The following is a 27,605-nucleotide window of genomic DNA, read 5'->3' as shown; positions in this document are numbered from 1 at the left end:
GCCCCGGGGCTTAGTTTTTAGTTGCCTTCTTTGTGTGAAACAGCTGCTTCTGGTTGTTATGCTGCGACTGGACCCTGATCCTCATCATCCAGTCAGGATGTCAGATGTTAAAAAGCAAGAATCCTTGAGGGCGCAGTGGTTCAGATATTTCCCTATAAACCAAAATATACAGCTCTGCTGTTAATGCAGCTGCACTGATAAAATATTATATATTTCTAGACAGACAGACAGGTCAGTGGGTAGATTTTTAACAGCTGAAAAGACATATAAGGCACCAATCACCATATACACGGAGGAATAACGAAGTGAAGACAATGTATTATTTCATTAAATTTATTAAGTGAACTGATAATTTAGAATCAATCCTGCATATCCTAAGATATGTAATATGTTTTGTAAAGCTACAAACGGCTGCAGATTGTTTCAGGGCAACACGTCAGGTTCTGCAGTGCAGCAGGACAAGATCCTCGGTTTCCTGGAGAAAAAACTCCTAATCCTCTTCAGATGTGTCTTCCGAGTTTTGACTGTGATCAGCGTTGGGTTTCCTCCTTCCCTGCCAGACGTAGATTCATTACATGTATGCCTAAACTCATTGGGATTAACTCCAGGGATTGGTTTGGTTGACGTGTGTTGGGACTTTTTTGCATCGCTGGGATCACCAGAAACTCGGGCAGGTGAAACGTTTTGTTTTTTGTCACCGTTTGTCGTAGTGTCTTTGTTGCGTGTGTCTTCTTGTAATTTTGCTGTGGCTGGTGAATCCTCGGTACATCTAGTGTTGTTTCGATCATCACGACTACTGGCAGTTGGTGGTCTGGTTCTGTGTTCGTCATCATCTGAGTCGTCAGTGGACGACGCTAAGCTGACGATCTCAATTCCTGAGTCCACGGGTGGGATGTGGAACATTTTAGCGCGGGACCAGTCTGCATAACTAAACACACCGGTGTAAGTGAGGTGGCTCAGGGTGATAAACCGATGCCCGAGAGCTTGAGTGGGTGTGATTCTCTTTGCAGGATCCACTTGTAGCATTCTCTTCAGGAGGCTTAAAAACGCCTCCGTGTCCTTCTTCCCACAGTCGGTGCAAGGCTCCCGGTGCCATTGGGTTATATCTTTCAAACGGCTGAAGTTGTACGGGGGGTCTTCACTCAGTTCTACTGTATTTCCTGGTTTTCTAGTCATATAATCCTCCCTTGTGCGCAGCTCCCATCTCGGTGTTTCAGAGTTTTTCTTCCTCTTGAAAAACTTCCCAGTGTATAACCCGGCATCCAGCAGGCGATCATCTGGCTGACCGTGCATCTGTACGATGGTTTGTAAGTTATCATATTTGCACTGGTCTTTGTACAGGTGTTGGGCCGTGTACAGGTAAGCCCCTAGGCAGCCAACAGACCACATATCTGCCGCTTCATTGAAAGGGGAGCCTAAGAGAACCTCTGGGGCCCTGTAACCAGACGTCTGAACCATGGAGCCTCGTTTTATTGTTGAAACCGGCTGCGTAAAGTTAAAACCAATCAGTTTCACCCTGTAGGGCCACACGTGCAAATCAACCGTCATGACGTTGGTTGGTGAGACGTCTCCGTGCATCAGTCCGATGTTCTTCAGAGCGTTTAGAGCCACAAGCAGCTGCTGAATAATTATCCGAATGATTTCTAAATCCAGCGGCTTGCCGTGCACGTTTTGGACGTAGTCCTCTAGAGTATTTTCTAGTAATTCCACAATGAGACACATGTGGCCCTTGTGCATGAACGACCCATAAAAAGTCATCAGACTGCATTTGTCTGTGTCCAGAGAGCGGAGTTTTTCTAACATGGCAGCCTCTCTTTCGCTCGCCTTGCTCCTGCGCTTCTTTGCGATCTTGATTGCTACAAGGTTCATGGGCCACAAAGATGCACATAAGACCACTTCACCGTAGGACCCGTCCCCTATGGACGTCAGGACCCAGTACTGATTTGCCAATCGGGAAAATGCAGGAGCCACATATTCATCGTTAGCATCTTTTAAACATGCCATTTCTGTGTCAAGTTTGCTTTTCTCTTTCTAAAACAAAAATGCTCTTCTCTTTATCTTTCTCTTTCTCGTTTAAGTTTAAGTTTGTTCTTGGAACTCTTCTTGTAATTCTCGCGGGGATCACTGTGTCCTAATAAATTCTGTCTGGATGTAGCCGATGTTATATAGTTTGAAAGATCACAGGACGCGCCAAACATGTCCTTTGATCTTTCAAAAAACCGCTTCTCTATCGTGACGTCATCACGACGTAAAGGAACCTGTTAAACTACGAAGCAATTTTTTAACATTGTAAACGTAAACAAATAGGTTTCCATGGAAACGAATGGCACGGGGCAGAGCTATAGAGTGCGACCGTATTGATGTCTATGGTTGCGACGCGCTTTGATGACGTCGCTATGGCTGTCACGTGGTTCACGTAAGCCTCGATAGTTCCAAACAAACCGCGCGCTGTCATAGCGGTCATTGTTTCGTACGGGACAGAGTGAGTTATTGCCCGGTAAATATCAAAATAAAACAAATCACACGTTTTTCAACCGTTTTTGCACGATTGTATGTATGTTAGTGTCAGTTCTGCTTTGAGCTGTGGTGGTTTACAATTGAAAATACTGCACTGATAATAAACTTTTGGAGGGAAAAGTTCGTGTTAGCTTGGCTAGGCTACTTACGTGAGTGATGCTAACTTTACAAGGTTGGTTGTTCTGTATTTGCACATATTTTTTTTTAATATTATTGGACTATTATTATTATTATTTAACTCTTATCACTTACCTGTTTTGTGAAATGTCAGCTTTTCCAAAGTACGTTTTATCTTTATTACCAAGTTTAGTTATTTTAAAAGGACACGTAGGAGACTAAAGGACATTTAGTTATTTTTGTAGGACATGCATCAGAACCACGGAGACTTCAAGATGGAGCCACGTATCAGATCTATCAAACAACCACTAATTATGCTTGAATATGATCAGTCTAAATCTAACTCTACAAGCAATTATTCACACTACAAATTTATGTCAGAGCTGATGGACTGGAATAAATATGACTGGTACAAAAGTTGTTAAATAAACAAGATTTTTATTAAAAACAATAACAATTGTGTGTGTGTATGTGTACAAGAAACAAAAATGAATAGGAATAATAATAAATAATAGATATTGTTATTACCATACACCATATATTACTATGTTATTATTAATCATCATAATAATAAAAATAAAGAATAATAAGAACTACAACAATAACAGCAGTGTGTGTGTTAAACAAAAACCATTAACAGACAAACAAAGTGGGGCAATGAAACCATAAACACACACAGAGCTCTGGACATGGGGAAACAATGTCCTGCATGTGTCTCGGGACGAGGCTAAAAGCTGGCGGCATAAATGGACAGACTGTAAAGGTGAAGGCAGAGTCCTCAATGAAAACTTCAAACCAATACACAAGCACAATATAATACAATAGATGCATATTTGTGGGAGCTCATCCTGGCTGGGGTCTGTAAGTCAAGACACATATACACACACACACACCGTGTTCCTATTGTTAATGTCTTATTTTGTTGTTTTGTTCATTTCTAGTTCAAAAACAGTGCTTAAATAATAAGTTTACTTTCAATACAAATCCTCATTTGTGTTCATTTTAAGTCAGTGGGTCAATTTGGCCCTGAACAGAAGAGGTGTCTCAGGTTAATTTATCAACATCACTAAAAAAAAAAAAAAAAAAAAAAAATCAATGTGATGTAAAACTATTGTATTTTATATGTAGGTCTTTCTAGAATACATTAAAAAAACTTTGAACATGTATTTTTTATGAAAAACGAGTACATTATCCTCATTGAATCACGATTTGTGAGAGGTAAATAACATCATTGCACTAAATATTGTTTGAAATGGTTAGTATTGGAGTCAATAATGAGATATAAACAATGTTTATTGGGATATTTTAGTTTCTGACACTTTTTGATAATTAAACATGCTCCAGGTCAAATTGACCGAAACAAACATAACAGAAGTTTTAATATTTTTTCATGTGAGAAATCACCAGTCTGTGGTCAGTTTATCCAGATATCAGATATATATATAAGTGCAGAAGGAGCAGCGACCGGGGGCTAGTTGCCCACGGTACCGGCACGTCTCAGAGGCAGGACGACTCCGTTGTCATCCCACTGGAGATAACGAGCCAAGTAAATTTAGCCGCAAGATTTTAGAGGTTTACCGCTGACTGGTTAAACTCTTTTGAGGAGATTAATGTTAAGTCTCATAGATGAAATCTAAAGCTCAATTTCCACCGGGGACGTAACAGCCGCGGTCACCGGAGCTAAACGCTGCCACTCTATGAAACCATCCCCACTGGGAGCGTAACGTCTCAGCAGCGATTATCATTCTGTAGCTGGAGATTTCCACCGGGGACGTAAGTGCCGTGGAACGGATTTGCTCCGTCCTCTGTGTCGCGTTAGTTTGTTTTGCTGGACAGAAGAGCAGCGCTACCACCATATTACTGAATTCCCCTCAGGATGAATAAAGTATTCGTCTATCTACGTTTACATAAATAAATGAACATTTTACAATGAATACTTCTTATCTTGACTCCACATCAAGGTGTTGTGTGTGTGTGTGTGTGTGTGTGTGTGTGTGTGTGTGTGTGTGCGCATACCTTGTGCTAGTCTGAGTAGCCTACACACTCTCAGGATGCTGGGATTAATCGGTGCAGTGATGCTGATGATGGAGCACAGGACGATGACAAAGTCCAACTGATTCCAGCTGAACACACACCACGTAACACATGACACATTTTAAAAGCTTGACCAGCAAAATCCAAAATGAAAGTTACCTTCTCATTCATTTTAATGTGATTACCGGCTTTTTAAGAACCTCTTGAAACCCAATCCCACAATCTTCAACAGGAGTTCAAGGATGAAGATGAGAATATAGACATATAAGTAGTATTCTGTGTGTGTAACCATGTGGTAGGAGGCCTCATGGTGATAGAGTCCACAGACTGTATAAGATGGATGATGGAACAGCTCCTCAGCTCCCCCTGGTGACTGGCTGCAGTATAGGTCATAAGTCTGGGTCAAACTAAAAATCTACATATTAATCTGACCTGATATGAAGTGTGAGTGTTGTTGATTGTCTCACTCAAATCCTTTCTTTTAATCGCCAAACCAAAGCTGTTCACAACTGGCAGTGTCTGGTATGTTAGTGTTGATTTTTGGGTTTTATCAGGCAAAAATACAGCAAGATGACATTTTTATGGTTGAAAGTGAGTGTTCTCCTCAAGCTTCCCTCTGTTTTGCCTACAGCTAACAAACATAGTGACGTCACAGTAACGTAGGCCATGAAGGCGTCTATATGTTGAGGTTTTTCCATGCTAATATTGTCGAGCATAGCCTGTTGATAATACTAGTGGCAAGTGATGTATACGTCATACTCCAAGTGCATTAGTGACACAGTGTCATCCACACCCAATAATGTCCAACCAATAACTAAGGCTTGGTTTTTAGGTGACATGGCCACAGAGCAAAATGATCCAATGAGAGTTAATGTAATAAAATATTACAACAATGTTCAATTAAGGTATTAAAATGTACAGCCATACCTGCTGATAACGATGACAAAGTCAATGAGGTTTTGATTGAACGCAAAGTACCACTGTGACATAACCAGCAGCTTCAAGAGGATCTCCAATACAAAGATAAAGAAGAAAATCCTTTGGCAGATGATAAGGATCCTCGTCAACTTGGCAGACTGGACATGGAAAGACAAAACAAAACAATATAAATAGTGACAAGTGTGAAATACACAAAGCTCAAGAAGGAATGGGAATCGATGACAAAGTACATGATTTCAGTCCATCCTTCCAGAGTGACAACCTGACAGTAAAGAGACAGACGGCATAGATGGCGTGGGTGGGTGGGTGGTTAGGTAGGTAGGTAACTTTCATTTTACAAACTTGTTCTTACCTGGAAAATAGTAACAGAAGCGTAGCCAACATTATCAAAATTGACAACTCCTGCCTGGTTGTGGCTTGTGTCCGACAGACGTTGTAATACAAATCCAGTTTACACAATCGTGGCCTCGGACACGTAGGATATGGTTTGACCATGGTGGGGGAAATCCAAAGATACCGTTTGACACATCTAGTGAACTGTGCCAACTGCGTCATTGGCCGAAGTTTCACGAAGAGTCACGAGTCACTAAACTGAGAAAAGAACGAATCGGTTCATAAAGTGATTCGATACAGTTCGTTCACTCAAAAGAGTCGTTCTTTCGAACGAATCGTTCGTGAACGACCCGACACTACTTTAGATAAACAGGGAAAACACTTCGGTGTTGGGGCTGCTATGCTATTTAGCTCGTTTAACACTTTATTGCTTGTTGATTAAACGTACAGCCCGTCTTGTGATGAGCCGGTCACGTTGTCTGGAGTTAATGTTAGCAAATAAATTTGAAAAGAAGTCTCACCAAACCGACCATCATATCAAGCTAACGTTAGCTAACTACCGACTAGGCTAACAGGATAATATTAACTAATTGACAAACACTTACTGCTCAGAATGGATCTTCAAATGACGAACAAAGTTTGAAGTTGTCGTCTGTCAGTCCCAGATATTTATGCCGCGTGTATTCCACTGTGCTGTTCGTCTTTTGCCGTCAAAATTAATTCCGAAAGCTGAAGACGACGTTGACGCATGTCTAATTAAAGAGCGCGGGTTTCTCCAATAAACGCGTAAGGTACGTAGAGGGGGCGTGGCTGATTGACAGGGCAGTGATCCAAACATTGAAAACGCCATTTTCAGCCTGCGCTCCATGGGCCATATATTTAGTTGGACTAAAAACTCTTGAGTCTTTGCCTCTATTGTAACAGACAGATATAAAGTTTAAAAAAAAAAATTCATGCGTCTGTTTCACTTCCTTTAAATTCAGAGTTTACTGACTCGGTTCTATTCATTCAGCTCCATCTCTTCAGTTTGGAGACTGTTTGGGTTCGTTGGTTTTCTAGAAGAATAACAGCGCCCTCTAGTGGCCGCTTTCCTCACCTGCACTAAATATGGAGCACAACTTTAATAAAGATTATTCCTCAACATCAGACATTAAAACGCTGCCATTGATCGATGTTAAAAAGCAGCAATGAACAGTTTTAAGGTTTATCTGGACTTAAAACGTTGAAAAAGCCTAATCTTAAAATTTACAGAAGGTGTCTTACTTACTTAATAACTTATTATAAGGTTTATTCTTTTCAAGACCACCTTTAATTTTTTTTTTCTTACAATGCTGAATTATTTATTTGTTCGTGTTGTATAAGAGCCTGTTTAAGGCAGAGATTCTGTATTTTATTATAGTGGAAATGTCACAATATACTGCTGCACATTACTGGAAGGCAAACATATTTAAACCTGTTTATTTCAACACTTAATAGATTTTTATACATGTATTCAAAACATTAAGGGGCTGCTAAATCCATTTCCTGCAAGAAAACTACTCAGATGTCTTATTTAAAAAGACAGTCACTAACTTGAAGTTGCAGCAGTTTCCAGAAGATGCTCATTTTAACTGCAGAATATCCACACACAGCGTCCACACACTTTCATTCCTTTACTTGTGGGGGAGGATTTAATGAAAAGCAGATATTTAAACGCAAACACAAACAGATGCTAGAATGGGACTCTGTTTCCTGCGTGTCACTCATCTATGAGACAGGAACACATTCACAAGATGCTGATGCAAAGTAAAGGGGGTTCAGTGAAGTGTGAGGAACACTAATGGGATCTTTGACGATATAATTAACTAACAAGGCTGATGGAAAACGAGCAGACGCTCCCCTCTAGAGATATTCACCTCTGTTGCTGCAACAATCATCTCATAGACACATTTATCTGGTTATATCTTTTTATCTACCAATTCACAAGCTTTAAACAAGTCGGTTTTTAATGCAAGTAAAATACAGGGAATTGAGAAAAAAAATCCAGCAAGGTAGTTTTTATACATGTTCTTGATTTTAGAGCTGCAGAAAATCTGATTTTATTGTGATTCACAACCACACGATGTGATGCATGATTATTTCTCGTAGTAACTATAATATACAGATACTAAGTAAACAGTATAGATGTAACTAAACAGTACAGATAAAAATAAAGACAAATAAAGTAGAAATTTAAATAAAAACGGCAACAAAGCAGTGTGAATTGTGCAAAGAAGAATGTGCAAAGCATTGTGTTGTGCAAATCACACAGCTCCACCAGAATTTAACAGTCTCACTGCTTCTGGGAAAAGGCGTTCCTGAGACTACACTTTTTCATTTTATTTAATTTGTTTAGAACAGAGAAAAGCAGCAGCAACTCATTGATCATTAATTCAACCAGACCTCTGATACAACAGCAGATGAAGCCGATGATTCAACATTTCAAACGCAGACAAACTTGTTTCCTTTTTTCCCCCGTTGACCCACACACACACACACACACACACACACACACACACACACACACACACACACACACACACACAGTCTTTTGCCAGCTGGTGAATAAATCTCCGATCTGTCCCATTTGCTGCTCTCACCACCTGCCCGCTCCGCTTACAACCTGCACTCAGCGAGGTCGACACATTTGGCACAAAGACAGAGCTGCTGTGAGTTCGTGCACTTTACACCCGCATGAGGCTTAAACTGCAGGTGCACAAGTTAACGGCGAGCTAATTAAATTTAGCTTCCACTCAGATGAAGACAATTCAGTCGGCCTCATCTGTTTCACTCAGCTTTGATTTGGTTCGTAGCTACAACAAGTATCCAGGTGATGAATGAACTAGTTCTAGTCGACCGTGGTTTGTTGCAGGACTCTTCGTGCACCATCTCTAATGTTCCCGGTCGTCTACTGATTGACCAACACCACTGCTGCTGGTTAACAGTTAACCTCTTTTCACGCCTGATTTCACGGATTGTGCTAATTTTCAGAGGTCAGAGAGGCGAGATGCTGGAGTTGCTAACATGACTGTCACCGTTACACCGCGTTCAAGTGTCACCGACTCAGTGTCCTCTGATTTATTGCCGCGCTGCAGAAACGCTTCCTTTGTGTCTCTTTGTAAAAGCCAGGAATGTGGAACGCTTCATTAATTAGACCGTTTGTTGTGCTTTTGCACGGAGGAACTTGTAATGATTAAGCTCAGACACACACACAGAGTGATCTTACAGTAGGAGCATTTCCACTTTTAACTTTTCATTCTGTAGAAAACACTTTCATTCAAACATCTGATTTAGTGGGTAAACTACAGGCCAAACGTTTGGAAGCAACTTCAAGTTTCTTTCTTAAAAACCATGTATATGTATTTTGGGATGTATTTGCTGCATGATCGGACTTTGCTTTTATTGATATGAACCATTTTCATCAGTCGACCTTTAGGTGAACATTACATATGTCAGCAGAAGAAAAGAAGGGTTTAGTTTTAGGGTCGAGAGGATTTGCAAGAGTCACAACTTCAGTGCAAAAAAAATAAAAAATAAAAAAAATAATCACAGTTTGCATTATTCACTTATTCACACCTGCTAATTATGGTAAAATGCTTCTGATAAGGTCCACTTTGCATAATGATCATGTTTATTTTGATGTAAACTTCCAAACCTTTGGCCTGTAGTGCTGAGTAAAACGTTTGCATTCGCACAATAGAATAAGAAAAGCAACAATCTGCAACACGTATAATAAAAATAAAATAAATAAATGAAAGGGTAAACAGGTGACCAGTTATAGGCGGCTTAGACTTAGACAAACTTCAATGATCCACAAGGGATTGTCCATAATGTGCAGCATTGTCCTTCTGTCCCCCACTGAAACAAATGTCTCCAACTCCCAACCAATCACACGTCCACATCAAGTTGTTTTTGCCTGGATATGAACCATCTGAAGCTGATCTACGATGACTTATTTAAACAGGTGAACAGTGGGAACCAGTTCAGGCCGTTCCCAGAGACGCCCAAAGTACAGTACAAGCGTCCACCTTCCAAAGACACAAAGTATTACTTATAGAGATATACACCAATCAGGCACAACATTATGATCACCTGCTTATTCTCATGCAGGTCTCCCTTGTGCCTCCAAAACAGTTGTGACTCATCAGATGATGGACGTCTGAGGGCGTCCTGTGGTGTCTGGTGTCCTGTGGGTTGAGGGGAGGGGCCTCTGTGGATCATCCCGCGGACACTTGATCAGTTTGGGATCTAGTGAATTTGGAGGCCAGGTCAACACCTTGTGCTGCATCCTGCTGCCATCAAGGAGTGTCATTGCTATGGGGTGGGGGGGTGCCTGGTCTGGTCTGGTCTAGGTGGGGGCTACGTGTCTAAGTAACATTCACACAAATTAATGCCAGGTCCAGCTGAATCGCCACAAGATGGTCAATGTTATTCATTTCTCCTGTTAGTGGTCATAATGATGTGGCTGATCGGTGTATAAACCTTGTAATAGCTGCAGTCCAACAGTAGGGGTCAGTATGTGCACATGTTGATGCAAGAAACTCCAGCACAAAGTGGACTGAAGTTAAAAAGATGCTTTTAATATGCTCTCCCTGCACGTGTTCCCTTCACTTAATTCAGTGCTACGTGTCTGCATCCCCACCCCCACCCACCCCCACCCACAACCCCTCACCCTTTATATTCTGTCTAAAAACAAAACTTTACCCCTCATCCTTTGCACATTGAGTTTGAACAATCCAATAAAAGACGTCAACTGACTAAGAATAAACGAGCTTTGCTTAGAATTACTTGCATGTAGATTATTTTCCAAACCAGTTCCTCACTTTAAAATGATACAGGCTCCTCCTGTTCTTCTAAGAATCCAATCCACCGTGGGACGAGCAGTTTTACCACCCGAGCGTGTTAATCTAATAGATGAGACACTGATGAGATAAAGCAGCCTCACACATTGTATTTTCTTCACTGCAGTCTCACGCAGAATCATAGCAGGGCATGGTTTCCATACAAACCTCCTCCTCCTCCTCCTCCTCTGTGTGGAGCAGAAATCTTTCCCTCCCTCCTTTGGCTGTAAACTTCCTGACCCTCTCTGCTGCAGCAGTAGTGCTCATCTCTGCGCCGACTCCCTGTGTGGAGGAAAATCAATGAGCGCAGGTCAAAACAGCCACTGAAGGAAGGATCGTTGGTAACACTAGAAAACCCACCAGCACAGGATTCATTGAGGCCGGCGCTGAGTCGCATGCGTGGTGGGATCCGTGTGTGTCTTACGTGTGAATCATGAGACGTACACGAGCACATTTCGAACAGAAACACTCACAGGGAACCTCCGACGGGCCTAATGTGAAGACACCAGCCGCCTTTCTTCTTTCCACACACGCCTCTCACCTCTCAGCACTCGTCATCGACGTGTCGCCGTGGAGTATCTTTGGCTCGGCTCCTGCCGGCTGAACCAGACGCACTCAGGCTCCTTATCAGGTGTCAGATGTGGGTTTGGTGTCGGTGAAGATCTGTCCAGTTCCTCTGACTGACACTTTGACTGTAAAACTTCATTAAAACCACCAAAGGCCACGGAAACATCAGCAAGAGACAAAACCAAAGTGAAGAGTTCCTCATACGCACATGGGTCAGTTTATCATTTTGCAAACATCTTGCATACATTTTTATTAAAAATAGTGTGATACCGTCCGAATTTTGAAAAATACTGTGTTATACATTTTTGGTGTAATTTTAGCTCAGCGTTCAGGATTGTATTCTGTCATTAATCAGTCTTGGTGCTACATCTTTAACCTGTGAACAGTTGTTGCACCACTTTGTTTCCCTGCTTGACATAACTTCTAAGAACTCTGGGACAGGCGCTGTTGGATTAGTGCGGGAGTACGAGAGGACATGGAGGGGACCACCTGTGTTTCAGAACTAAGATGCAGGATGATTCCCATCACACGAGGCTCCACAGTGGAGGCCACTGAGCAGGAGAAAGGCCAAACAACAACGAGAGCGCGAGAAAAGTCGATGCCCAACAAACTGCATCACAGCCGACCGATGACACTGGAGCAAGTTTCTGAATTTGTGGAAAGACGGCGAAAGCAGAACTGAAGGGGACGAGTAGAAGAACGTCTTTGAGAAACTTTAGCTTTTTTTTTTTCATATTATTATAATATACATCCTTGAGTGTCTCTGGGAGTTAGAAACAATCCCAGCAGGCATTGGTCCAGAGGCAGGGTGCATCCTGGACAGGTTTTTCCCAGATTTTTTAAAAAATTAAAAATCTACTTTCTAACACTGAGCGCGTCCACATGTCGATCAGTGGACCACATGACATCATTAGTTGTGGCTACAGCTTTGCTTTTTACGTACTTATCACTTGAGCTAACACGCACGTCTTTAGCCTGTGGGAGGAACCTGGAGAAAACCCACACAGGCAAAGTGTGAACATGTAAACTCGGCACAAGTGGGAACTAAACATAAAAAGTTTTGACGTTGTCTTATCCAAGTCTCTACTACAAGAGTTGAGTGTTTGTTTGGCTACTAACTAAATACCAGATATTTTAGACTTTTCTCAAATCTTGATCACTGAGCTAAACAAACCATCGTCAGGCAGCGCAGAGCTTTGCTGGTGAGGCCACTGATAGTGTCACTTAAAATCTCCCATCTGAACGCTGTAGACTTTTTTTTTTTTTTTCTGGAAAGTCCCATAGGCGACCGTGGGAATACGGGACATCAAAGCCTGTGGCTCAACACTGGGATAAGTGAATGAACAGTTCAGATGCAGCGTTGTCTCCTTGACATTATTAGCAATTAGCTGCTGATAAGTGCGCAGGAAAGGCAGCAGACGGTGAGGGAATGCCCCCGGAGCGCTTACAGGGAGATAGGACGGCACATGCAGCACATTAACGTCAGGAGGCAGCAGAAAGGCCGATGATGTGGCTCTGATCAACTGAAAAACCACTGTTTTCTACGGTGGCTGAGAGACGTCAACGCACTGCAACTTGTGAAAACACATGTAAATAGATTCACAAACACCTGCACGTTCCCAAACGCTCTGAGCTGATGACGTCTTCTCAGCCCTTGTGGACATTGTGGACACAGACCTCCACTCTAGTTGCTGCCATGTACCAAAGTTGCACTTATTTTTCTTAAGAAATTTCAGGTTGTTCATAAAAGCACATGACACTATAAATAAAACCATTCATCAATCACTGATCTGATGTTGCAGCTGTTTGCAACTGAAAAACATCCAATAAACCTGGAGGGTGAGAGCAGTGTCCAGGGAGCATTTGGGGAAGTTCACGTTGGCCATGAGAACTGTTGCCCTCCCCACATTTAGACTCTTTATCAGTATCAGTAAAACTACAAAACAATCTTTAAAAACTCCTAGTAGTCAAGTTTGTTCAATTTACTGGTACCAAATATTTACAAATGCCAGATTACTTATCATATTTACAATAATTAAAATCAGTACATCCGAAAAGTAAAATGGACTTGTAGAGTTTTGAGAAGACGTTTCATTGAGCAGCTTCTTGTCCCTGTCCTCTTCCCCTAATGAACGGTGCTCTAACGAGACAACATCAGTCACAGGCTCCAGTCTCAAGCTGTGAATGAGGTTGGAACTTGTTGGGGACAGTAATTAGGACTGGATTGTAAACTGGTGGCAGATTAAATCTCAGAGAACGTTTCTCTAATCTGGTGTACATGTCTTCCTTCACTCCTCTCTCAAACTGTCTGTCTTCTTTGGCTAAGGCTTTGACATTGTTGTCTACAATTGAGTGTCCTTTGTCCTTCAGGTGGAGGTGGACCACTGACTCATCCACTAATGCACGTCCCAACACAGGAGACCAAGCTCATCAGGGAACGAGTCAGTGGTCCACCTCCACCTGAAGGACAAAGGACACTCAATTGTAGACAACAATGTCAAGAAGACAGACAGTTTGAGAGAGGAGTGAAGGAAGACATGTACACCAGACTAGAGAAACGTTCTGAGATTTAATCTGCCACCAGTTTACAATCCAGTCCTAATTACTGTCCCCAACAAGTTCCAACCTCATTCACACCTTGAGACTGGAGCCTGTGACTGATGTTGTCTCGTTAGAGCACCGTTCATTAGGGGAAGAGGACAGGGACAAGAAGCTGCTCCATGAAATGTCTTCTCAAAACTCTACAAGTCCAGCTGGATTTTTAACCGATTTTTGGATTTACATTATTATTTACAGATAATTCACTGGATATAAATACAGATTCGTTACTATTTACAAGTTTATCAATATATAGCTTTGATTACTAAAAAAACAAGAAAATGTAACATATTGTAATTTCTGTAAATAAAAAGAAAGACACCATGTGCCACAATAAATAAATTTTCCAGACATACATCATGTGTGTGGGACGTCACACTCTAGATGTCTCTTCAACCAAACCGGATCTGGAGGTTGAGGTTGGTTGAGGTTGCAGCTCTTTCTCTTCCTGGTGAAGACCTTTATTTTGGTGGGTCTGCGTTGTTTCCTGTCAACACAGATGTTTTAAGGTCACAAATCACACTTGTGTTATATTATGTTGGTTGAAAGGCTACAGGGTCTCTATTAAAATCAACACTGAAGACTTTTCTTAGGGACTATTTTATTTAATGAATCAACTCTAAATTAGACCAACAAGGACTTTGTTCCTGTAAAGAACACTGTCTGAAGTTCTACCCTAAAACTCTTATCTGTCTTATAAAGAACCCTGATGCACACGTTGATGCTAGTAGTTATGTTTCAAAGGATCTTCTGCACAATGAGTGTCTTTTTGTTCATGTGCTTGTATATGTCCGTGTACAGGTACCGTTCTGCTGTCATCCAGAGCCTCCATGATTATTGCGACCACCAGGTTCACCAGCACAAACTGGGCCATGGTCACAAAGACGAGGAAGTAAAGGGGAGAGACCCAGAACAAGAAGCTCAGGCATCCATCATCCCCTGGACGACATGTTCTCATTGTGTCCTGGAGAGAGACACAACAGACTTTGTGGACTCAGTGGCTGACAAGTGTGAGTTTGCACATGTCCACCTGCATTTCAGGTGTTTTCAGTTAAAATAATAATAATTCCCTCAAAGGAGTGATATATGCTTGTGTGAATGCATGTATAAGCGCGCGCTTACTTTCAAGATCCCGCTCCAGTTGTCTCCAGTGGAAACTTTGTACAACGTGAGCATGGACAGACCAAAGTTTCTGAAGGTGGAGTAGCGGTGGAGACCCAGGCAGGGGTACTCAGGGCTGCATTCTGAATAACACAGAGGCCAATGACATAGACACACAGATACTGACATGTCTGCACTCTGGGGCAGATGCTACAAACAAGAATGAATGTACTTTGATAGTGTGCATGATAGCAGGCCTCATGGTGTTATAAGTGGAAATGCATAATGGACTTAATTATCATCTGTTTAGGCTGTGGTGAGACGTAGTAGAGTTTACTACTATGTGTTTGCTGCTTGCAGTGTGACTGACCTAACTTGCCAAATAGCTCCACTCCCAGAGCAGCAAAGATGAAAAAACAAAACAGGAAGAGCAGGCAAATGTTTCCAACCTGGAAATAAAAATCAATGTTCAACACACTGTGCAACAAATGGTGCAATGTAGCATAAAGTACAGGTGTGAACACATCCATTCAGTGATCTGGTCTCGGACCACAACTCTGGGACACATCTGACTGCCCCCCTTGAGACCTGGCTCACATGAATGACCCCCTGTTGCCAGGACACAGAGAGACTTCATGGTGAACACAGTGTTGATGGGTTTCATACAGCATCGGGTAGAGAAAGACAGCAGATGTTGTAAGATTTTACTGAACACCAAATAATGTCTGCATTTTTTTTACATTCAGAGGCTCAGATCAGGTCTGAAGTCTCGGCTGGAGACACATGTAAAGACTCATTTTAACGCCAGGTGTAAAAGCAGATACTTTAAGTGGCCACTTGTGATCTGATTTCCCAGGTTGGATATTAATGTACGGACTGAAAATTTATTGTCTCTGTGCACACATTATATTGTTTTTCTTCTGCTCCCATTTTCTGGGACCCATCAACTGAATGGAGAACAGACCTGTTTATCTGTATGGAAGACATTTATACACACTCACACACTGTGTGTGTGTCAGGCTGCATCCTGCTGCCACCAAGGAGGGTCATTGCTATGGGCTGAGGGGGGTCTGGACTGGTCTACATGGGTGCTACATGTCTAAGTAACAGCCACATGAATGGATGGCAGCAGAACGGCAGCAGAACGCCCGGTCATAATGTTGTGGCTGGTTGGAGCATATCAGGAAAAAAATACTCTCGCACACGATGTCTGTGTTTTACCTGTGTCAGTGTCTTACTGATGGTCAGACACAGAGTCCTTATCTTCGTAGTCTTGACCACTGAAGAGAGAGAGACAGAGGTCGTCATGCAAAACTTTGTAGGAAGACACAGAGGACCAGATCTGTACTAATTTGCGTGGGCAACTAGAATGTTGCGTGTAGGCTGGAACAGCCGTTAGCAGGTGGTTTACTGACTGATCATCGTTGAGACTGCAAGTGTAAAATGACTTTAGGTGCTGCTACATTGAAGGTGTCGGCTGAAGAGGCAAATAAACACATCTGAATATAATTAAAATACGGCCCAGTCACGAACTGCCCAATAAAAGATGCCCACACAACAGAATAGTCATTTTAGACCACGGAAAGTGCATATGAAACACACAAATTATTTATTGAATACATCCGATCTGCCTGGATACTTATCAAATAAAAAAAAGGATGTGTTTCATGGGGTAAAGTTTAGTGGCAGTTAGTTGGGACATTTTTTTGCATGTGCAATGAGTCTGCACATGTTTCTATACACACAATACCTTTAGTAGATCTGGCCCAGAGTGTGTGTGTGTGTGTGTGTGTGTGTGTGTGTGTGTGTGTGCGCATACCTTGTGCTAGTCTGAGTAGCCTACACACTCTCAGGATGCTGGGATTAATCGGTGCAGTGATGCTGATGATGGAGCACAGGACGATGACAAAGTCCAACTGATTCCAGCTGAACACACACCACGTAACACATGACACATTTTACAGGCCTGACCAGCAAAATCCAAAATGAAAGTTACACTCTCATTCATTTTAATGTGATTACCGGCATTTTAAGAACCTCTTGAAACCCAATCCCACAATCTTCAGCAGGAGTTCAAGGATGAAGATGAGAATATAGACATATAAGGCGTAATCTGTCATCCTCCCTACATACTGAACACACACACAGGGTTACTTTGTTTATTTCTGTAAATGTAAATGTAAATTTTGTCTGTCAACTGTGACAGTGAATAGGTGTGTGTCTGCGTGTTACCTCAGGCTGATTATAATGTTCACAAGCCAGAATGAAGACGTTAAGCACGATGATGAAATTCGTGAAGAGGTCCAGGAGCCGACTGGTACAGAGTCTATGAATAGCGCGGCGTATGGTGGAGTAGGATGTGTAATATGGTACCTGCTCTTGCTCTGGAACACACATTCACAAAGGTGAAGATATTTAGATGTAACTGGGGAGAAAATGGAAATAAATATGTTCTAACAGTCATGTCATCCAGAAATGTCCTGATATCAGTATGTTTACATCTAGAAAGCGTTTGGTAGGAGGCCTCATGGTGATAGAGTCCACAGACTGTATAAGATGGATGATGGAACAGCTCCTCAGCTCCCCCTGGTGACTGGCTGCAGTATAGGTCATAAGTCCCAGATGGGACTTGGGTCAAACTAAAACACTAACGTACATGTCAAATCTTTTTTTTTTCAAGGATGGTTTGAGCCATTTTCGCCAGTTAATATGATATTAATGCATACGTTTAGTTTAGATCTACCTATTTGACGTTACAGAAACAGGATGTGACATCATGATAACTACAAGTTGTCACAGCAACCGTTCGGTGAAGTTGGCCCCGTAAGACCACAGAGAGTAGGAGGAAGTAAGTAAATAATTAAATACAGTGTATAATTTAAGATTTCTTTGTAAGGTTGAGGTAGAGCAGAGCACAGGACTAATGAAACGATAATGGAGCTTTGAGGGCAGGTCATCAATGATGTGGTTCCACGTGGATCCACTCTGGAATGGTTCTGTGCAGACAGAATATGGCGCAGCCTAAATCCCCAGGAAACTATTGTTAGTTCGGCCATTACAAGGACATGGGGACATGGTGTCTATGGTGTCTATGTTTATACAGTCTATACTCACACTGACACAGCCTAATGATGAGCCATTGCTGGCATAAAGTAATCAGTCTTGTTTGACCCAACTAAACATCCATTTTCCTAACCCTGGTGCTGGCTTTGCAATCCTTCTTCTTCCAACTCTTGGTTTCCTTGGCGTTGCTCTTGCCGACACTGGTGGTAGGTCTCCACCAACACACCAATAAACATGTCCAGGAGGAAGAAGCTCAGAATCATAAATGGGATGAAATAAAGAAGCATCCAGGTGTTGTAATTTTTGACAGGCTGAAGAAGGAACATGGGAGAAAAGACATTAGGTGTCAACATCAACACGCGTGTGTCATGTGTTTTAAAACAACAACGACAAAAAAACAAACCAAACCTCTTGGTCCACTCCTACGGCATCCAGGCCGTCATACATAATGTTCACCCAGCCGTCCTTAGAGTACATCACAAACAGTGTTAGCAGGGCCTGTACAGAAAACACAAGTAAATATTAAGTAAACACATAGCTGTTGTCCATGTACTTGATCTAATTTAGTTTGGATTCATAATTTCAAAGATAATATATTACATTGTATTTAGGTAGGGAATGAATTGTAATAATTAATCTTCTTCTCTTGTCATACTAGTAGTGCAAGGCTAAGATTAACATGCTGGTCTGTACCTGAGGTAGGCTGTCAAAGTTGTACGTCTTACGAGCCCAGTGATAGTTGGCGGCCAGACAGTCACTCTTATTGGTGATGTTGCTGGTGTCCTCACCCTCACAGTAGTTGAACCTCCCTTTGAAGAGCTACAGCATGTGTGTGAGACAAAGACAGAGACACTGAGTCTATAGTTTTATGTTGTCTTTGTTCTCATGTGTATGTGTGTCTGAGGCGACTAACCTGCACCCCAAGAATGCCAAAGAACAGAAGGAACACGCAACAGCTGAGAACAATGTTCCCCAGGGGTTTAGCCGACATAATCAGAGTTTCTATCGCCACCTTCAGCTTCGGGGTCCGTTTGATCAACCTGCAGCCCACAAACATGAGCCAACAGATGTTTGACAAACTGACAGATATGAAATCAAACAAAGGTGGGATGATAAATTTGTGATGAAAGTACTGTTGTACCTCAGTGGGCGAAGTGTGCGCAGCAGTCGCAGGACTTTGAGAATGCCCATCATGTTATTTTTGCCAGATGTGAACAGTTTGATGAAGATATGGACAAAAGCCAAAATCCCCAACAAACCATCCATGATATTCCATAATGACCTGCAGTAGCTCTCCTTCCCAACCAGCAAACCAAGAGCTATCACCTGTTATGAAAGAAACTACTCATTAATAAGATAAGATGATCCTTTAATTTATCCTACATTGGGGAAACTGGCAACACTGGGGATCTAAAGGGGAAATGAAACATACACGTATTGGTCCTTTTAAAGCTAAATATTAAAAAGTTACGCAAACCAAAGAGTTAAGAAGTTTATTTTTGCTCATTTCCATCTGGCTTGCCAGAGGGAGGGAGTCGCCATTTTGAAGTGATGTAATCAAATACATCACGGGGTTGGTTGGATACTTCTGAAAACTGTTGGAAATGGACGGGGATGAAATAAAAGAGATCCTGAACCCAGTATAAATTGCATATGCTCTTCAACCAATGTGGCGTGGAAACCGAGGTGTCTGTGAATCACCAAGGCAACCAACCCTGTGACATCACAGGCCACAGTGTGTTGAAAGATGGCGGCACTCGTGCTAAAAAACAACAGCCACCATATTTTGTCCTTAAATGACAACATTTGTCAGTAGTGTTATGTTTTGTTAATAAGAGCAGAACTCCACCTATAAAATGCGGTTTACTTGATTGAATGTTTCATTTCCCCTTCAAAATGTTACGTATTCTTATAGCACAACAGAAAACTTGCTTGGAAGCCAGACCAACTTCCCCTGCCTACAAATCTTTTGCGGTAGTAAACTGGTCTGTAGCTGCTCTGTTGGGAACTGAATATGCTACAGCAAAGATCTACCGGGCCAAGCAAATCGTTTGGATGATGATAGACAGAAGAGAAATAGCGACTTAGTAGAAACAACAACATTATGGAAAATGTGGTGTTTACCTTGACAACCATCTCAATCAAGAACACCCCGGTGGCTAGATGGGAGCAGATGTCCAGGATCAATCGTTCCTTAAGAGCAGAGTTTGATTCATTTTTACCTTGCATGCATTTTGTACTGCATAAAATGAAACTCATACCATAACATTATATGCACCTTGTTGACGTAAATGTGTGACATGTCTACATCATTCCCTCATGTATCAGTAATGGTATGTCCCTGATTTCTGTCTCACCTTGCTTTTAGGGCGTATTCCAGGCCTCTCCATAGCAATGGTGATACAGCTCATTAGAATAAAGGCCAAAATGCTCATGTCAAACGCCTTGTGAGCGATCAAACGCTGGCAAAATACGCGGCACCTAAGCGCAAACACACAAACGTGCTTCTATTATAGTAACTATAGTCAGTTAAACAGAAGAAGAAAAGTAGTAACTCACAACTTCTTGTCAAATAAAAAACAACTGACAGAAATGCAGCCTATACTCAAATCATTTACAGATGGGTGGAGGTGAAACGTCTTTTCTAAGTTCTTGCTAACTAGAGGCCAATTCAGATTATTTACTATTTCAGGTTAGACCATTAAAACGTAACCGGTGAGGACTTAAAAGATAAGACCATAGTCTCTATATAAAGATGGAGGTGGAATAGCTCCTCAAAACTGAAGCCAAAGTAAGTAGAGCTCCCACTGGTGTCTGGCTGCAGTACAGGTCAAAAGCTCCACCCCTTCCATGATGGAACTTGGGCCAAACTAAAACACTAAAGTACAATTATGCTAATTTGTGGTAGTTAAAATAATGCTAATGCATGTCCACGTGTCAAGTTTTATTTTACTTAGTTATTTTACGCTATAAAAACAGGATGTGACATCATGATGACTACAAGTTGCCATGCCAACCACTCCGTGAAGAGGTCTCATGGGAGGGATAAGACAAATAAAACACAAATACATTTTCTCGTTTATATGAGACTTACCTGTTCTGTGGAGAAAAACAATACAGTGCCCAATCTTCGTGCTCTTTAAACCAGCGGAGCACTCTCTGGATGCACAGATGTTTCTGCAAGGGCCAACAGTTCCAGTTAACTCTCTTTATTCAAAGCATGAACTAAATCATTTCAAGAACCACTAATAGTATCAAGTAACATGCTAGAAAGTGGCTCACTGACAGGTTATGATTAACTTGAAAAAAAATCAAGATTAACTGTTAGAAAAGCTAAAGACCAGAGAGCCGTCACTGCCAGAGACTTACGTTGTTCTCGTTGGTAGCCTCAGAGGTTGAGGTGCTGGGCTCATCAGTAAGAGGAGGAGAATGGTCTTCATCGTCTTCTCTACTTGCAGAGCTCTGCAACAACACAAGCAAAGATGTGTGTAGGAAGTTAGCTATGCTTCACGAAGCAGCACCTTAAGTCTGTATCCTATATCTGGACAAGTACCTCAATAGAAGAAGAGGATAAATTAGCTGGATTCTGTTGAACCTGGGACTGTAGAGAGAACAGTTAATAGTGACTGCAACAGGTGTGTATGCATGTGTTTGAGATGCATAAATCAAGCTCTAGGAGAAAGACAGTGGTGTAAGACAGAAGTCATTACCATGATTGCTTTGTAGCTCTCAAACATGATGCCAACAAGTACATTCAATAGCACATTTTTTCCCACCACAATGAGGGCAACAAAGTAGAGGGCAGCCCACATGGAGGTGGAAGCCATGACGTTGTACATGGCCACGTTCCAGTCCTCCAGAGTCAGAATCTAAATTGACAGATTAATGCAAAAAGAGCACCACAGGAAGAAGTTAACGCTTATTAACACAATGATGATGACGCCCCGAAGTTAGTGCAAACTAACCTGGAAGACTGTCACCATGGACCAGAGCAAACTGTCAAAGTTCTGTCGGTCGCCAATAACACGTCCATTCCTTGGCTCGAAATGTAATTTCCCCCCAAACAGGTCCATGCCAATTATGCTGCAAAGAAATGACATGATGCAGTGAGAATCATTTACATGTGCTCATCTTGATTTCTTATGGCAATACTGACGTCTTACAAAGGAAAACATGGGGAGCAAGGATCTATGTGTGCACATGCCTGAAAATGAAAATGACCATGAGAAGTAGCCAGCAGAGTGTGTTTGCCTGTGCAACGGCTCTCTTCAATATCAACAGCTGCCTCTTGAGGTTAGGGAGAAATGTCAGCAGCTTCCCAAGGCGTAGTATGCGTAATGCACGCAAAACTGACAAGCTGCCATCATTTGAAGCGGCTCCACACACACTGAAAAGATACAATCACACTTTAATAAGTTGTTCTGTCTCTGTGATGTAACACTTTTTTATATGTGCTATAGATCCCTCCATGGTTTGTAAACAATGTGACGTTTCTTGAGGGCCGTGTAACCAGTGGTAAGCATATTTCAATGGATGTTTTGGCAAGAATGCACGAGGAAAGTATTTTAGAGAACATAGTAAAACACTCACTCCCCGAGAGCGTGAGTGTTACTTTAAAAAGTTGACTGATGACTGATGGGACTATATTCACCGACCCCTACACTCTAACTCACTGGATGGACGATTTGGCCAAAGCAGGACACAGAGGAAATGAAGTCTGGTCTGTCTTTATCAAGTGAAGGTAAATAGCAACTACTGCTTGGACATTCACCTTGAAAGTGTGTGTTCTCCTCAAGCTTCCCTCTGTTTTGCCTACAGCTAACAAACATAGTGACGTCACAGTAACGTAGGCCATGAAGGCGTCTATATGTTGAGGTTTTTTCATGCTAATATTGTCGAGCATAGCCTGTTGATAATACTAGTGGCAAGTGATGTATACGTCATACTCCAAGTGCATTAGTGACACAGTGTCATCCACACCCAATAATGTCCAACCAATAACTAAGGCTTGGTTTTTAGGTGACATGGCCACAGAGCAAAATGATCCAATGAGAGTTAATGTAATAAAATATTACAACAATGTTCAATTATGGTATTAAATTAATTGTACAGCCATACCTGCTGATAACGATGACAAAGTCAATGAGGTTTTGATTGAAGGCAAAGTACCACTGTGACATAACCAGCAGCTTCAAGAGGATCTCCAATACAAAGATAAAGAAGAAAATCCTTTGGCAGATGATAAGGATCCTCGTCAACTTGGCAGACTGGACATGGAAAGACATAACAAAGCCATGACAGGACAGACGTGAGCGGAGATTTAGATGGAAAGAATGGCGAGGGGTGGAGTAAGACAAGGAAGAGGGATCAAGTGAGTAATCAATACAAAATAAGATAGAAGTAATGAGGACTGCATCTATTAGTCAATGTGGGTTTCTTAATGAAGCAGCTCTGGCTAAACCACCGTGTTCTCAGCTGCTCACATTGATCAGCCCCTTGACACTTGCAGACCCTAAGCAGGAAATCAAACCTGGTTGTGATGCTCTGTGGCCAAGCTGATAACGTCCATCAGAACAACAACCGTGATGAACACATGGAAGAGTCGGCTTACGACAATCTTTTTAAGATGCATCTTCAGCTGGATGCAGGCCCGAGTCTGGAAGATAAACAAGTGTAGCTGAGTGATCCCGATTAAATGAAGTTGTTGTATGCAGCATGTTGTAGACTAGCCTCACCAACTGGCTGTGGTTCTGCCTCTGTCTGCATTCGTGAAGCACCGTGTTACGATGCACATTTGCAAAAAGAAAAGAGTAGAAGAAAAAAAAAGACAAGTACATTAAGACATGAGGTTCTGTTTTAGTAGTAAGTTTACTGTATGTAGGATTGTTTTAATACTTGGAACTTTTTGTGGCAAAACTGATTTTTAAAAACTGGTTTTAAATTTCCTGTCGTTTATAAAACCTAGAAAGTATCTGACCTGGTGAATTTAGGGAAGATGCTGCAAAAGCACTGGAGGAAATTGTAACAGTAACTTTTGCAAGTGTCGGCTACTGAGTGATCCTCTCCTGTGTTACTTGTCATGGAGTCCAAGAAGTAGGTGCTGATGACGACTGCGCACACGTTCATTATGATAAACGATCCCATCTGATTGGAAAAAAAATAAATAAATCTGTGGTTTAGTTGTGTGTAGGAAGTAAAATGTTCACCAGTACATCAACAACAAGGATTTACCAGAATGGGTTGAGACCTACAAAAATGGTTCGATACTAAGGTTTTTGACAAAATCATATGACAAAACAAGTGGATACTTACAATAGTGACAAGTATGAAATACACAAAGCTCAAGAAGGAATGGGAATCGATGACAAAGTACATGATTTCAGTCCATCCTTCCAGAGTGACAACCTGACAGTAAAGAGACAGACGGCATAGATGGCGTGGGTGGGTGGGTGGTTAGGTAGGTAGGTAACTTTCATTTTACAAACTTGTTCTTACCTGGAAAATGGTAATAGAAGCGTAGCCAACATTATCAAAATTGACAACTCCCCTGCCTGGGTTGTGGCTTGCGGTCCGACAGACGTTATAATACAAATTCCAGTTGACACAATCGTGGGCCTCGGACACTGGTAGGGATGACTGGTTTGCACCATGGTGGGGAGGAGCCAGTGAGCAGGTTTTCCCATCGTCATGGTAAGGTGGCACATCGTGGCAGCGACGCCTCCCGTTATAGTCGTCAAGCGAACAAACGAATGGTGTTTTTCCGGAATCAAAGTAGGGACTCAGGGACACGTTGTATCTTCTGGACAAAAACGAAAAGAAAGAAAGAAAAAGAAAAAAAATAACTAGTGAACTTCACCATCGATATCAAACATGATTTCACTTGAGATTATTACAGGATATTTTGACTTCTAATAACACCCTAGTAGTGTAACTGTCTGATCTGGTGATCACTGGAAGAAAAAAATGAGATTTGTGCTTGAAAAACAGCTAAAACTATACGCTCTGTCTATAGAAAATGTCAGATAGTCCACTCAGCATTTAACCAGGACTCAGAAGACTTGAAGAAGTTGGTCACAATGTGAGCAAACACAAGCCGATCATACAGTTTAAAGGATTACTCAAGATCTTTAATGCGTATCTTGCAACTTGTAATTGCTCAAGTATTAAGTAGTTTTGCAAATGTGAATATTTGCTGGTATTTGTCTTTCATTCTATTATGAACAGAATATCTGAGTTTTGGGACGCTGCTGACAGAACAAGCAATATGAAAAAGTCACCTCACTCCAATGGGAAAGTGGGAAAAGCTGTGGGGAATTAGTTTTTAATAGTTTTAGTTACGGCTGGTGAGTATATAGTTAGCTAAAGAAACAAATGCAAACACTGGAAGAACAGACAGTTTCCTTACGCTGCAATGTCCTCTCCCAGGAAGCAGCGGTTGCGCAGCTGCCCAGCCCACAGCTGGACTCCAATAACAGCAAAAACCAGGATGACGAATGCGTAGGTGACAAGAACGTTCGTAACCATGGGCACAGTGTCCAAAAGAAGTGATAACAAGTCTTGCATCTCTACACAGAAGAAAATAAAAGGACACTGATATCCACGATGGCTTAACCTTCTTTCAGCATCTATTGCTTTTGTTAGAATGAAGCATACAACTTTGTTGGTTATTAAACCAAACATTATTTGGAGACCTAGTCCAACAGTTTCATTTCAAATGAACAAATGAAATATATGACGATTTCATGTTTTGCATTAAAATTTAGTCACTGTGCTGTATTGACTGGACGACTAGAATGAAATCCAGGGCTCTGGTTGATGTTCAAATGTCAACTTACTTGGAAATCTGGTCATCACTCGAAGCGGCTTGAATGCTTGACATATTTTGGCATCAATCCTGAAGACTCTCAGCAAATAATACAAGACTCTGAGGGGACATTTGCAGAAACAGAAAGAAGTATTTTAGGAAAACTCTCAGTTTGTCATTTTTTAACCTAAAAATCTCGTTGGCTTTGTACAGAACTTTATTCTTCAACTGAGAACTGGTTAGTGTTATTCTAACATTGACTGCAGTTACTTGTCTTGAGGCAAAAAAAAGTTAAGTTAATTAAGCATTATGGGATACTAACTCAACAGAGATGACCAGCACATCCATCTTGTTCCACTTGCTGCTGAGGTAACTTCCATTGTGACCACATACTCCAAAAGCCACCATCTTGATCAGGCCTTCCACCAGGAAATAGGCAAAGCCCAAATAATCCAGTATCTGACCACACACAATTAAAATGCTTTCAGTAACCTTCAGTAACAACCACAGCACTAATGTTACATTAGCAACATGTGAGTTGCTAACATAAGAGCATCGTTGACATACGAATGAATGAACTGAATCTTTATTGAGTACATCCTGAAGCCAAGAATCAACTTTTGAACGAAATTACACAAATTAGATTAGACAAGGCTGCTAGAAACAAATATTTAAATCATTGCACCGGCACACAAAAACACAATATGATGCTTTGCATTCAATTCAATGTCATCATGAATTTGTAATGTTACAACTGAACCATGTCAAATGTATCTTGGTATACCCTTCATCTTCCTCAAATCTATTTTCAGAAGAGAAAATTATAAAGGTTTCTAGTGATACAGTCCAACCGAAGCTGGTGGCGTGCAGGGCTCATACTAACCTCGAGCTTGGAGTTTGTCTCCCCAAGAGGATTATACATGCTCTGATTCACACAGCTGATGACAGCTACAATCAGAGACATGTAATAGAACCACGTGGATGAAGAGGTTAAGATCAAAACACATTAAAGTCATCAACAGCAGAGGACATAGGCTTACATACTAGACAGGGCTAATGGGATAGAGAGCCAAGGAGGAAAGTTGAAGTGGTCCTGTTTAAATCCTTTACAGATATTGAAAATTACAAAGCAGGCCAAGAGCTGAGTTATTGCATCTATGGTATGGTCTCTGATCAATGTCAGACGTTATTCAAGCAGTATAAAAGGATATGAGCTAAATGCAATTTTCAGACACCATCTACGAACTGTTGAGGTTTTGCTGAATCTGTAGAAAACTACAGGAGCCAAGGACGAGAAGGGCAGCTGCTCCACCTCTTCCTGCTCGATGGAGATGGATGGGCCAACGGTGTTGTGGTCTCTGTTTTCCTCGTGGGAAGTGGCTGCCATCATGAGCTTCTCCTCCCTCCTTCCCTCAGGTTTGCTCATATTGACGGTTATATCCTCAGACACAGATAGCTAGAAACAGATACGAAAGATATTTAAGTTATATAATCATATCAATATAGGGGTTCAGACCTGGCAGGAGATGATGGTGGTATGTTTTTTTTGAACGAATGAGACAAAACTACGCTGACACAGGAGCAACCTGTTGAGTATAGGCCACAGGTGTCAAACTTACGGCTTGCGGGCCAAAAGCAGGCCACTAGTGGATCTAATCTGGCCCACAGCATGA

General features: G+C 41.6%; 2 protein-coding genes across 2 annotated transcripts; both read right to left on the bottom strand.

The window, feature by feature from the left end:
• Window positions 1–14,087: 14,087 nt before the first annotated feature.
• On the bottom strand, window positions 14,088–22,206 carry LOC124995460 (voltage-dependent T-type calcium channel subunit alpha-1H-like). The gene is made up of 20 exons (XM_047567848.1): window positions 22,094–22,206; window positions 21,839–21,997; window positions 21,682–21,729; window positions 21,498–21,590; window positions 21,223–21,305; window positions 20,486–20,609; window positions 20,253–20,321; window positions 19,270–19,454; window positions 19,042–19,168; window positions 18,822–18,947; window positions 18,537–18,626; window positions 18,262–18,439; window positions 17,298–17,449; window positions 17,088–17,197; window positions 16,885–16,991; window positions 16,287–16,345; window positions 15,436–15,514; window positions 15,087–15,208; window positions 14,770–14,928; window positions 14,088–14,451 (listed from the first exon to the last, which is right to left on the bottom strand). Exons 1-20 carry the CDS (start codon window positions 22,199–22,201, stop codon window positions 14,338–14,340), a joined length of 2,292 nt encoding a protein of 763 aa, XP_047423804.1. The 5' UTR covers window positions 22,202–22,206; the 3' UTR covers window positions 14,088–14,337.
• Window positions 22,207–22,214: 8 nt separating this feature from the next.
• LOC124995465 (voltage-dependent T-type calcium channel subunit alpha-1I-like) lies at window positions 22,215–26,903 on the bottom strand. Its single transcript, XM_047567861.1, has 11 exons — window positions 26,816–26,903; window positions 26,255–26,391; window positions 25,964–26,052; window positions 25,534–25,693; window positions 24,624–24,927; window positions 24,441–24,533; window positions 24,106–24,272; window positions 23,864–23,888; window positions 23,659–23,784; window positions 23,247–23,395; window positions 22,215–22,515 (listed from the first exon to the last, which is right to left on the bottom strand). Exons 1-11 carry the CDS (start codon window positions 26,894–26,896, stop codon window positions 22,317–22,319), a joined length of 1,530 nt encoding a protein of 509 aa, XP_047423817.1. The 5' UTR covers window positions 26,897–26,903; the 3' UTR covers window positions 22,215–22,316.
• Between the last annotated feature and the right edge of the window lie 702 nt (window positions 26,904–27,605).

The sequence above is a fragment of the Mugil cephalus genome, chromosome 18 (genome assembly GCF_022458985.1).
Source record: "Mugil cephalus isolate CIBA_MC_2020 chromosome 18, CIBA_Mcephalus_1.1, whole genome shotgun sequence".
Classification (NCBI taxonomy): Eukaryota; Metazoa; Chordata; class Actinopteri; order Mugiliformes; family Mugilidae; genus Mugil; species Mugil cephalus.
The sequence above is the reverse complement of the archived record's forward strand: the minus strand, read 5'-3'. Positions and strand labels throughout refer to the sequence as shown.

Coding starts and splice junctions, on each gene's coding strand:
- LOC124995460 (XM_047567848.1), bottom strand. CDS start 22,201: ATGGACCTGTTTGGGGGGAAATTACATTTCGAGCCAAGGAATGGACGT. Junction 16,992..17,087: donor AAGAGGTTCTTAAAATGCCG/GTAATCACATTA, acceptor GTGTGTGTTCAG/CTGGAATCAGTTGGACTTTG. Junction 15,515..16,286: donor TCAGTAAGACACTGACACAG/GTAAAACACAGA, acceptor TTTTATTTCCAG/GTTGGAAACATTTGCCTGCT.
- LOC124995465 (XM_047567861.1), bottom strand. CDS start 26,896: ATGTCTCTGATTGTAGCTGTCATCAGCTGTGTGAATCAGAGCATGTAT. Junction 24,928..25,533: donor CTGGGAGAGGACATTGCAGC/GTAAGGAAACTG, acceptor GTTTTTGTCCAG/AAGATACAACGTGTCCCTGA. Junction 24,534..24,623: donor CTTCTATTACCATTTTCCAG/GTAAGAACAAGT, acceptor CTTTACTGTCAG/GTTGTCACTCTGGAAGGATG.